At 40.3% G+C, this 13,394-nt stretch overlaps 1 protein-coding gene across 5 annotated transcripts in view; it reads left to right on the plus strand.

Moving 5' to 3' along the window:
- Positions 1-643: 643 nt before the first annotated feature.
- TNS3 (tensin 3) overlaps positions 644-13,394 on the plus strand; it is a 343,602-nt gene continuing 330,851 nt past the window's right edge. For all 5 annotated transcript variants that reach the window (XM_084621461.1, XM_084621462.1, XM_084621463.1 and 2 more), the window contains exon 1: positions 644-1,086. In XM_084621461.1, coding sequence (XP_084477587.1) covers positions 985-1,086 — 102 coding nt within the window. In that variant the 5' untranslated portion in view covers positions 644-984. The remainder of the gene's footprint in view (positions 1,087-13,394) is intronic.

A 13,394-nucleotide genomic window follows, 5' to 3' on the forward strand; every position in this document is an offset into this window, starting at 1 on the left:
GCTTTAGACACCTATGTCCTGATTGATTTCAGTGGCAGCTGCTAGCACTCCGTGCCTCTGAAAATAGGCTTTGTTTTCTAAATCTGGGGATCCAAAAAATTAAGACCTCCAAAATTACATTTCCTTTTGAAAATTTGATTTGCACATGATCATGCTTGTCTTTGGCAGAAATGGAAATCAAACCCCTTTCTCTGGGCTCCCAGTGCTTTGACTGAACCACATGACTATCCTTTCTCCCATTAGCAGCTAGCATCATTCTGCAGGCAGGAAAAGTAAGTTATGTTAAAAGCCAAGGGGAATTAATTAATGTACACAGGCAGAGAGACTACACAAAGAAGCAGGAAATTCCTCCAGATTCTCCCTTTCTAAAATTGTGCTTTCAAGGTCCTTCTTAGTGTCGACTTTAAATAACCATTATTTGCTCTCGAGTTACTTTGGTATTATCAGCTTGCCTTAGTGACAGATTGCTGGATAGCTCTCTTTTCTTCTTTCCAAAAGGAGTACACCCTTCAAAACAGACTGTTTTCCAAGTTATTAGCTTCTTTGTTATTGTATCCATACCAATCAGTGATCCAAAAACCCTCCCACCAGGATAGGAAAGGCTAAGTTTCCCCAGCTGGAGACACAGCTTTAGACACTAGCCCTCTTATTTGTTGTCCCAGCCTCAGAGAGGGCACAATGTGGCCAGCATGGGATTCCGGTAAGAAAAGAGAAAAGGCAGAAAGACCAGGACTTTGAGAACAGCAGAACCGGTGGCAGCAAAAGAGCTTCAGCTTGCCTCAACTCCAAGAAGCAAAAGGTCAAGTACAGGCAGGTTTTGGCTCACATTTGGATGTTGACTCTCAGCAAAGGGTCACAGGTTCAAAGCAAATTTGGGGCTGCTTCTTTAGAAAGAGAGCAGAGAAGTGGAGTTGATGGGTCCCATTCACTGAACTGGATTAAACAGGCTGAGGCTGCAGGTATATCAGATGCCAACAGTGCCTGATGGGCTGTAGAGTGAGTCTGGCTTGCCTGGGGAATGAATTTTGCACAGTACCACTGGATCATCATCATTTGATACAAGACAAGGCTGAGATCATGATTCAGGTATGTGGAATCTGTATATAAATCTGAATAATTAATATAGCCGAGGCTGGGGGGTTGAGGGGAGAGAACAGGAGAGTGTCAGATTACTTTATGCTCCCAGCACTGTTTAAAGTCGCAATTGTCCTTTATTTCCAACTCAGAGATCCTATAGTCTACACATAATTTATCATAATGTGGTTCTGTACAACAAGGTTGGGTGTGTGCAGCAAATATGTTTTAATTAAAGAAAACAAACAGAGAAGTCCTGCCAAAGTCTGAAGTGATTAAATCTATCCCGTTCCCTGCATTATGTCTGTACATAAAGAAAAAAAATCCATTTTAGTTTCCAGTAGTCAGGGTCCAAACTCACAAATGCAAAATCTACAAGAGAACTTCTTTAATCCACAGTAACCACAGGAAGACACATTGTGGGTTACCAAATTCTGTGGTTTAGTGAGTAAACAAAAAGGCAATTAAAAGTCCCCCAGGATTATTGCATAAAGCAATTGTACTGCTATCCAAAGCAATACATTAATGAAGCCATTGTATCTGTGATTGTGGTAACTTGAGCATTATGTGTAGCATGTCATCCATTGTAACCATATGATCACCTACAAGGCAAAAGTTGCAAGTAGCAAATATGTGTATTCACTTTGGCTGTGGACCAGTTGCCTAGTTACAGAAAACAGCTTGTCAGTTGGCTGATGTATGAACACCAGAGAATATAGGTGGATAACAGCAATCATTTAATTTGTTCATAACATTTAATAAAGCAAAAGGTTTGGGTGTGCTTGCGGTCCTTTGACTTCTTTTCTATGTGCTTTGTAACTATTATCGATGAATGCTTAGCATTGCAGAATAAAGCTGACATGGCTTCTAACTGAAGATGAAAGTTTCCTTCTAACTGATTTGTGGTCTGCCCACTTCAAAGCTTGAGTGTTCCATTCGGCAGTCATAATGTTAAGAAATGTGTATTATTCTCCTATTTTCCATAATGTTCTGGCTTGAACTATGCTTGTCTTACTTTTACAAGGCCTGATTCATCAGTGCATCATGGTTTCACCAGTGCATCTGCCAGTTTCAGTGGAGTTGTATGGGCATAAAACTGAACCCAGTGGTACATTTGGCCCACTATCTCTTCAGCTATTCAACATTCTATTTTAAATGAAATATGCATTTGAATGGCAATAGATTTGTTTGGAAACCGTGGCAAGAATAACTGTAAATACAAATGGGTCGATCATTTTGTATTACATGACTTCACTTCAAACTCTTTTTGTGAAAAAGTTTGTTCAGCTTTTTTTAAAAAAAACAACAACATTTTTGTGCTCCTCTTGACTTTCTGGATCTCGACAGGACTGGAAGGGAAAGCACCAATATTTCAGGGGAAAGGTTTATTTCTCAGTAGTTCAGGCACAATTACCTGGAAATACCAGGAGTCTCAGTAGAAATCTTGTTCCTAGGAGAGTTTCAGCCCAACTTTGCTTATTCTAGCGGTTCGGAGAAGCATCCATATTTTTGATTTGCTTACCACACTAATACTTTGAACCTTTGAGGATTACAGAGCAGCAGATCTTCTCCCATGGCTTCTTCCATGTCACTCTAGAGGGTATGTCTATACTGCAAGTGAAAGGTGTGATGGTAGCATGGGTAGGCCTACCTGTGCAAGCTTTATTCTAGCTAGCATGGGTAACAATAGCAGTGTAGATATGTAGATAACCAAGGTCCCTGGAGGTTTCTGTGTCTCTCCTGTTAAAGCTGTGCCACAGTGTATAAATAATCAAATAGCCATTGGAGCAGGGACTTGAACTTTGGCCTGCCATATCCTAGGTGAGTGCCCTAACCACTAGGTGATAGTCTTTCTCATTTGCTTTCCTTAGCCCAATGACCATTCATTGTCATTATGATTTGCCCCTGTGAAAGACCATGAATAGTTATTGGGCCAGGGAAAGAGAGCTCTTGAGGCCAGGAAGAAATTTTCCCCCAGGTGGTATAACATTGGACAAATGACCATCATATATAGTATGGGCTGATTCTTTCTCTCTCTCCTGGCATAGGAGCCTTCATCTGAAAATCACGCTTTGATGCAGTAGGGAAAAAATGGGACTGGGAAAAAATTGTGTTAAAAAGAAATGTTTTTACACATGTGAAATTATCTAAAAGGGGCTTTGTAACACAGGGGCTAAAGTATTTCCAGCAGGTCAGGACAGAATTTAGATGTCATGCCTTGAGATGGTTTCATCATAGTATCACGACATTTAGATCTCTGTGCATGACACAATTGCTGCACTTGGCCTCCAGAGAACCCAATCTACACTACCTAGACAGAAGGAAGAGCTGAACTCTAGCATGATCCAGTCTACTTTAATCCTGGAGGTCCTGAGCATATACTAAGTGTTTATTATTTGGTTACAGATTTACAAATTTTGTGTTTGCACCTGCTCAGTAGTGACTTATGACTATGAGAGTTTATCAGCTAATATTTCCAAAGATTAGATCTAGACTGAGCATGCTTCATCCCCTCAACTCCTACTTGTGCCTGGACTGGTCATGTGCCATCCCCATAAAGCAACTGAGCATGCTCCACTGTGGGGCTGAAAGGGCTGAGCAGGACTCCACCGCACTAAAGAATCATTTAGACTTAAACAGTTTATTAAGATGTATGAAAAAATGGGCTTGAGTCTCTTTTCATTTAGACCAGTATAAATCAAGAGTGACTCCACTGAAACAAGTGAATTTACATGAGAGACAGGAACATCAGGGCCAATAACTCTTAAAATATTTGTTATAAAATGAGTTTAAAGGAGGGAGCAGTCTACGCAGCTCACAAAGGCTCCAACTTATGCTGCTATTATGCAACAGAAAGCATGAGTCAACGTGTTAACCTCATTAGCTTTTGTTCCATCCAAAAGACTAAAATGAATGGGTCAAAATGCAGAAAGTAAATATTTTTTAAGATTCTGTATTTGTGTATTGATTTTAATCCTTCTCTTCCAACAGGATGTTGTTGTTCCATTAAATGACTACCTGAACTGACACTACTTCTGGCCATCCTTATAAACATTTCATTTATGACTGTAACTAATTAACATCACCCCACTATTTGCAGTACACTTTAGGTGTTTCCTATATGACTATACAGAAGTGCCATGACTATTGCTGTAGCAGTATCTGATGGCGAAGTCACGATTTTAAAGATTTTTTTAAGAATGGCCCAGTATTGTATATCAGTTATGTATTGCCCAAGACTCTACCTGGTGGTTCTAGGTTCAACCTTGGCCACATTGTCTGCTGGGCAAAGCCTTTTGATACCTTTGTAGTTCAAGATGAATACCACTCATAGCAACTCAAGGGAGAAATTGTCTGATTGAAAAAAGCCTCAGAAGCCTTCTAGTCTGCTCCTCACAGCTGAGCTGAAGTCAAAATATGAGCTTCAAGGAGGTTAGAAAGATTTGTATTCAGCAGATATTGCCCTTGGCCCATGCACATGAGGTTGACAGTTATAACAGCCACAGGTCCTGGTACATACTATTACTTACCTGTAAAATGTCATTGGAAAAATTCTGACTGATGTTCAGGACCATAATGTTTAGTGAAACAGAACCATGCTACAGACCACTTGCATTCCATTTAATTAATATGCCCCTCACTTGCATGTTCAGATATTGGAGACTATTTATTGTAACTTTTTAAAAGCGATTTATTCTAAATCATTTTCCTTTCATTTATGCATAGCTTTATTTCCTTCCATTGCTCTTTTCTTGTCCATCTCACTTTCATTCCTCTTCTTCACAGTTCAAACAATATCAATATTAACCATTTACATCCGTGTCTCAGAAAATGGTGAGAAAATGAGACAGAAGCTAAGGAAGGAAAAATGTAGACTTGGCTTTAATGAAGAATTTTTAATATTGGGTCTGATTTTGATATTTTCTAGTGTCATTTGGGAACTATTCCACTATTTAAGTCAGTGGAATTACACTGGTATAAAATCATCTTGAATTAGATTAGGTTCAATACAAGATATGAGTTGGATTAAAGTAGGAGGGGTGCTGGTTGGAAGTTTTCTGACAGAATATTTTTCAGCTGGAAAATGCCCATTCATTGAAAGCATAATGTTTTGCAGAAATGTTTCTGTTTAGACTAAAATTTTCCATGAAAAATGGAAAAAATGTGTTACAGTGAGATCAAAATGTTCAATTTTGACTTTTTTTATTGAATATTTGTTTTTTTCCCATTTTGAAACAAATTTTCATTTTTTTTTCAAATTTTATATAATATAAAATAAAGTCCAAATCAGAATGAAACTTTTCAATTTGATCAAACTGCAACATTCTGAGTAACTCAAAATGATATCTTTCTTTCTTTCTTTTCTTGAATAACATTTAATAGGAAATTTTTGATTTTTTTTCTTTTTATTCTATTTGAAAAAAAAATCACAGGTATTATGTGAAGCAAAAGACCTGTTTTCCACCCATCTCTAGAAGTAATAATAATGAATATTTTCAGTACATTTCATCCAGAGATTTCCAAGTACTGTATAAAGGTGGAAGAGTATTGTTATGGCAGGACTCACCAGATGGCATTGTTACATGTCTTGCAGGTTCTTTTTCTGAGCATGCAGACAAAGTACAGTTCTTGAAGAAATGCTGTATTTTAGGGATTTTTGTGTGATCCAGGTTCTTTTAAGGGCAAACAGCTAGATCTCTCTCAGTAGAGTCAATCCTTGTGGCAGAGCTGCTTTCTGGGAACTGGGCGTTGGTGTTTGAACGGAGTTACTTCAAAAAGGGCTTTGCCTACATGTAGTTTGTGAGCACTTTGTTTAAGTAGTGGTGAGTATAGTGTAAATAAACAAGTTACAGTAAGAACATGCCCAGAGGCCATGTCACTGATTTTTTTCTCCAATGACAAACTGACCTGCATGGTCCTAACATCTGCCATCAGTCAGCAAAGGGTTGACAATATTATTCCATTGTTACAGATGCAAAGAATAGTAGTTGGTGGTAGAAAAAGGAGTAGAATCCAGGTCACCTAGCCCTTAGTCCAGTGCCTTATTCGTTGGGCCACATTACTTCCAAAGTAATAGGTACTCCTGCAAAATGTGGAGAAAGGGGTCAAGTCAGGGGTAGCCCATATAGTTCACTTTACTGGGCCTGTTCTTCACTGATATAATCTTGCAAGGTTCTCAGCACCCTCAGTTCTTGGTGGAAGTCAATGGGAGTTGAGGACAAAATGCATCCATAATTAAATGTATTTCAGGCACAGTTGCCAACTTTCACGCGGTAAATAAGCACCCGACTTTCACAATAAGTCAAAAATCAAGCTAATCCTGTTTCAAAACAAGGCCCAAACAAGCCAATCCCTAAGAACTCCAACACTCTATGTGACTAGACTCCCCCCAGCATGCAGTCTGGGATAGTGGTGGGCCTGCTGTGCACCCCGACTCTCTCCCCCACTTGCCCCTGTTTGCCTCTTACCTCTGCTTACTGGGAGCCGATCAAAAAAAAAAAAAAAAAAGAAGCAACAAGCTGCAACAAGCTACAAGCAAAAACTAGCCAACAAGCAATTTGCAAGCCAATTAAGCCAAAAACAAGCCCAATTTCTGCATTTTTTCACGGGTTTGGCATGTCTGATTTCAGGAACATAATATCCAAATAAGCCTCATAGAATAATGAAAAAAAATTCACAAATATTTGTCATTATTCACCAATTGATGAGAAAATGTAAGTAGAATCTTCACAAAGATTCTTTGATCAGAGCTAGCTTTTCAACTGGGATAATTAAATGTTAATAAAATCATCTGTGAATTGTAAGGATATAATTCCATAAATGAGCTCAGGTAATATTATAAATCATGAGAGCAGAGACTGAGTTGTTTGTATAGCCATCAAAACCCACAAATAGCATTATCAACCCTGTAATGCAAAATGTGCTTGGTTTTTAATTGTATTTGAAATGTGGAATAGAATCTATGCTTCTTATGCTTGTACTTCTCTTTCAAGTGCTTCCTGACCCTGACTTAGGCTCTGATCCTGCTCCCATACAATACAATGGTAAAACTCCTTCCCAACATACCCTTGTGACACACATCACCACAGTAAGGGTTTTTGTCCCCCTCTAGTGGCTGTTCCACATAAGTGGTTAATCGAGTAACTACAGCTGCCAACTATGGTCCTTGTTCTTTTAGCTTAAGCAGGAGAGGCTCAGGATTTTAGGTCTCAGTTCAGCAAACCATTTATGCATGTGTTAATGTTGAGTATGTGGTCGAGCTGATTCCTATTCAGCAAATGGAGTTATGTCTTATTGCCTTTAATGGGCCTTGAGTATGCGTTGAAAACTGAGTACATGCCAAAGTGTTTTGCTGAATTAGGGCCTTAGTGCAAGAGGTCCAGTGTTTAATCCCCACTGATGACCACTCACAAATACCCTCCTAATTAGCTCCCATTATAACTTCCTACGACTAGAAAACTACTTGATATTTTCCTTCGGTGCATTTCTGCCTCAGATACCCCTGTTGAGCAGCATTCCAGCCTGCTGTGGCATCTCTTCTCACTGGTTTGATTTAATGAATCCCCTAATGCCCATGTGTGAAATTGTACCTGTGATTTTTTTTTGTTTTACATGAGTTCACTTGTGTTTAAACCTTCAGCCCATGACTTGATAAATAGATAAAGTTCCTTTACTTTACTCTTGGGCCCTTTACACTTCTCTTCTTCTTTGTCCTTGCAACTGTTAGGACTTACTTCCTCCTTCTAATCACCTTTCTTTTCCTTATGCTTCTCTGTCCCACTCAGTAATGTTTTCCTTGGTCTACATTCTCCAAAGTGACTAATAATTTTAGGTGCCCAGCTTGATACATTTTCCAGTGGCCTTATTTTTAGGCATTTGGGTGCTTAGTACTTATTGAAAACCAAGCGCCTTTTAAGGTTTGGGCATAAGAGGCCTAAATTTTCATGATCATTTGTACTTGCTATGTTGGAAACAGGGGCCGGCTCTACCAATTTTGCCGCCCCAAGCAGTCACCACCGAATTGCCCCCGCTGCAATGGTGGTGGAGCTGCCACCGAAAGCTGCCGCAGCAGGAAGAGCCGCGGAACTGCCGCCGAATTGCCGCCGCAGGACACGGACTGCTGCCCCAAGCACCTGCTTGGAAAGCTGGTGCCTTGAGCCAGCCCTGGTTGGAAACTAATTCTGTACTTCTCATTGAGGCAAAACTTTCACCTGCGGGGTCACAAGATCAAACCCTCATTAGAAAATCTGCAAACCTAATCGTGCCGTTAGAATAGAAGTGCTGGTTTCTGTGTAAAACTCACATTTATCTAAGAAAGGCCCAGTGCTCATTTGTAGCTAAATACAATGCAATACCGGGTGATAATGCCTTTCCAAGTTGCAGGAGGTCTGAAGTGGCAGGTTCAGGATGATGATACTCTTATTCTGCTTCATAAATTCAGATGCCCTGCAGAGAGTTGGACCTCTGCTCTAATTTTGCTTTTCACGTTTAGCAAGAGGCTGTAGTTCACAACATGATTGGTGGTCGCCTCCCTACATGTAAGTTTAAGCCAGTTTAAAAGTATCCAAGAGATTGTGGGAGCCAGTGTGATGCCCTCCCTCTATTTATTTATTTATTTGAATGTTTATTATCCAGACTTGGCAGTTGCTAGAGAGGAAGACTTGCTGTACAGTAAATCAGCACTACTTAACGACAAGCCTGAACCCCCACTGGTTGTAGGCTTGAACTGCCTTTATGTAATGAATTTATTTTTGTGACCTGTGACTTTCTGTAATTGATAACTTGTAGGAAAAAGCTTTGCCTTCCAAGTGAACAAAAAACAATTGTTAAATGGGTTTTTCTAAAGACTGCTGAGGTATAGCATTGTGTTTTGACTCCTCTCTCTTTCCTTCCTCTGCCCTGCCCCCTTTTTTAATGCAAAAAGCCAGAATAAACAGGATTAGATTTTCCCCAGTCTTTGTTAGACATTATTTTGCATTCCAGCTGTGTTTGCTCAGGTTACAGTGGTGAAAAGGAAGCATGAGCCTGCGAATGTGAAGTGTGTGAGGGATTGCGCTCAGTGTTTCAAAGGGTAGGGATTCCATTTGTCTTGCATTATGTATCGCTGTCCCTCATAGCTCCAAGGAAAGTGGCATGCACTCACAACCACAAGACATACCCAGAGTCCCCAGTGTAGTTGTATTCTGGTTGCTACCTCGTGATGCCACGTTTTGACTATTGTTACCCATGCTAGCTAGATTAAAGCTGTGCTGTGATCACACCTTTGCTTGCTGTGTAGACATACTCTATGAAGTGGCATTTGGGAGTTCATCCATTTTCAGCTTTAAGAGAGGGGCTTTTACACTAAAGGAAACTTAAATATTACAGTAATTCATATATTCATAAATCATTATCTGTAGTCCCTGTTCTGTTATTTCAGATACTTCTGCTCAGATCAGAATTTTATTTCCCCTCTCCCTCCTGACACATACACAATTTGTTTCTCCTTCTTAATCCTGCAGACAAATCATTGTGATTGTATTTTGTGATACTGCATGTATCATGATTTCACAGCTGCAGGATCAAGTAGGAAGAGAAGACTGGCTGAGAAGGTGCAAGTGAAAATACTCTCACTAGAGCAAGCGCAGCAAGAATAATTATGAAAAACAAGTCAAAAGCACACAGGCTTGTTTATTCTTTCAGTCTGATAGGCTGAAAAACTTGCTGTGATATGAAAGTCCTTCTTTGAAATCTACACCAACAATAATTAGTAATAGTTAATACTTTACACTATTGCATCTGAAATTAAACCTCACATCTGAAAGTCACAGCTGAATGCTTTTCATATAATGGACCAAACGATAATTGGATGTGAACACACCAAAAACTTTGGAGACTTTGTCAGCATTCAGATTTTGCAATTTAGCCCTTTTCTTTACTGTGCCACAACTTTGCAGCTTTTCAGCAAACTGCCAACACTGATAAAGTGCATTACAAAGGTGAGTAGTTATTAATATTCCTTTTTTACAGATGAGGAAGCTGTAGCACATAAATGTGAGATGTCCAAAGACACAAGTCAATAGTGCAGTCAGGAATTAAAATGCAGTTCTCCCGATTTCACTATTCCCTGCTTTAACCATTGGACTACACTGCCTCCCAGGCTAATGCATGCCTGGATATTTGTTTTGACTCTAGGACATGTATCCTGTTTAAAAAAATTTAAAAAAGAGTATTGCCTTAGACTCATAGACTTCGACTTTAAGGCCAGAAGGGACCATCGTGATCATCTAATCTGACCTCCTGCATATTGCAGGCCACAGAATCTCACCCACCCACACCTGTAATAGACCTCAAACCTATGGCTGAGTTATTGAAAATCCTCAAATCAGTCCTTGTACTGTATCTGTCTGGATTAAGAGACACTAAGTCTCTGGTGGGGCTTTCTACCAAAGTGAGCTCTAAGCTAATGGGAGTAAGAAGGTGCTATAAATATCTGCCTAGCCAGCTTCTGTTTTTAACCACAAAATGAAGTCCCCAGAGCAAAATGATAAAGTCAGGTTCACTTAGCCTCTCAAGACTTGCACTTCTGATTAAGCATCCAACACTTTCATGTAAGGACTCTATCGAACTGACAGAGCTTGCCACAGGGCATTAGGGCCACTGGAAACAGTTCCTTTCAAGTTGTGGCCATTTCTGATGGTAAGATGTGAATACTTTTTTCATTTTCTTTAGTCCTGGGCTCTGTAGGTAAAATTTTAAGATCTTCTAAGAAAAGAAAAGGAGTACTTGTGGCACCTTAGAGACTAACCAATTTATTGGAGCATAGCTTTCGTCAAATGCATCTGATGAAGTGAGCTGTAGCTCACGAAAGCTTATACTCAAATAAATTGGTTAGTCTCTAAGGTGCCACAAGTACTCCTTTTCTTTTTGCGAATACAGACTAACACGGCTGCTACTCTGAAACAAGACCTTCTAAGTCACTTAGGAGCCTAAGCTGCATTAAACGTCACCAGGCCTTAAGCTGCTAAGTTACATAGGTGATTTAGGAAATGTTGCCCTATAACTAGATCTCAGTCTTGGGCATAGTAATAATAATATTCACTTTGCACCTTCACTCCCTGGTTGTGAATATAAACACACTTTTTAAAAAAATAGAGGAGAATGTTTGTCTTTTAAAAAATGTGTGTGTGTCTGTGTCTCTGCGTGCGGCCATCTTCGGGGTCTTTCTACTCATTTCTCAAGTTCTTTTTGAAACCTACTACGTGTTTTTGACCACGTGACTGGAATGTTGGTATATTATTTTTAAATCACTCCGCAAGGGGCACTAAGTCAGGACTCAGGTTGGGAACATACCCTAGGGCCATTCATTGCCTTAGATCATCACGTGTTAAGGTTGGACTGTGCCTTATTTGCACTGCCTTGCACAGGGAGTAGTGTGCAGCTGCACCATCCAAGCAGAAGCTCCAGGAAGTATCGGGTCAAATTTACCCATGTCCCAGTGCAGAGCCCAGTATAGGGATGGTGAGGAGGCAGTTTGGGCTTCCCCAGCTCTGGAGCTGCCAGGAGCCACTTAGCCTCTGGTGCTGGAGCTGCCCTAACTTCTGCCTAGCTGCTCAGGGTGCTTAAGTACCTTGAGAGGTGAGCAATATTTGGAGTGTAGGACCACTCCAGAACAACCCTTCCTACCCCAAGAGGGTCCAAATATGGGGGGGATTGGCGGTGAGGCTGCAGAGCAATAGTAAATAGGATTAACTGCGCCTAAAGAAGGTACTTTGTCTCCAGGAGCTCTGTGTGGCATGGGAAAAGTGACCGCTGCTCTGCCCTTTAAGGAGAGTACAGAGCGTGTCCTTTCTGTGGCCAAGGATAGTGATTTTTGCCTGGCCCCTGCCCAGAGTGGAAGGCTCTTTACGCCATCACAGGGGGAAAGACACAAACTAACTCAGGAGAGGGCAGATTGTCTATAACCCTGGCAATATGGAAATATTCCATAATCTTCTTCCTCTTTTTTAAATGTTGCAGCACAGCCAGTAATGAATCAGAGCACGGTGCCATGAACAGCTTTTTGTTTATCACAAACTGTTCCAAGGGGGGGAAATACTGGTCAGTGTCTTGTTTCTATTGTTCCCCATCCTCTGTTGTTAAAGTATCAAACTCTAATAGAAATCCTACTCTTCATGCTTTTTGTGAGTCATCCAAACAATCAGAGCAGCACAAAATTATTTTTAAAAGCGATTAAAGACTCACAGAAGCAGTGCAAGTTTGGTGCTTGAAAGAGCAAAAGGTTTTCATTATATTTTAAGGGAAACCCTTTTTCATGTCCATATAAATCCAACGGGCATGGAATGTCTGCTTCCTGCCAAATCTGGCATTAACTCTGGCTGTCACTTAAAGAGAAATTAAAACCATTTGGGTCTTCATCCTTGAAGGCTCTTCCCTACACCAGTGTGTTACAGTTTACTGTGATGTCAGTTTATGGTGACTTAGTGCAACTGAGCATACATAGACCTTAATTCAGGAAGATATTAAGCACATAGCTAAGTTTAAGAATGCGTCGTCCCATTGGCTTCAATAAGATTTAAGCATGTGCTAAAGTGTGTTGCTGAATTGGGGCCTACCTCTGTTTTTTGATATGGAGATATCAAAGATTGAGCTCAAGGTGTGGAATTTGAATCTGGATTTCAGGCACAGTAAAGTTCAGCAATGTTTCAAAACGTGGTTTTCTTCTGAGCCCATCGTAAAATTGAGCTTGATTGCTCCTGACCCCTACGTGACCGGGGGAGGGGCACCTCATGCTGTGCACATGTGCTGGACAGAACAGCAGTACTTGTGCTCCTTTGAGAGCAAGAACAGCAAGTATAGCGTTCACTAGATTGTGCTAGTGACATGACCTGCCTCGCTGTACCAAGCAGAGGAATTGGCCCATGGGGAGGGGAGTATATCCCTAGATCGCCTAGCTCTGTGCACTACTGTTGTTTCCTCTTTGAAAGGGAGGAGAGGAGGTTCCTCTATTCTCCAGTGGCATACAATAGGCACTTCTATGAAGAGTTCATAAGATATCTAATATACGGCCTTTTGCTGATCTAGGACTGATAATTCCCATTTCACCTTCAAGGAGATTAATTTTATAGAGATTAATTTTACTTTCTCTGTAAAATTAATCTCTTTGGAGGTGGCAAGGGAATGTTTGGGGGCAAAAGAAGAAACATTGAATCATAGTAACAAGAACTCTCTGTTTTTATTCACACAAGTGACTTTTTTTCAATCTTTTGTCAGATATGAACCAGGGACCTAGACATAGAAAGCATTATAGCTGTTTGCCATTGAACCACTTCAGGATTATA

Source organism: Lepidochelys olivacea (genome assembly GCF_965140295.1).
Source record: "Lepidochelys olivacea isolate rLepOli2 genome assembly, chromosome: 2".
NCBI lineage: Eukaryota > Metazoa > Chordata > Testudines > Cheloniidae > Lepidochelys > Lepidochelys olivacea.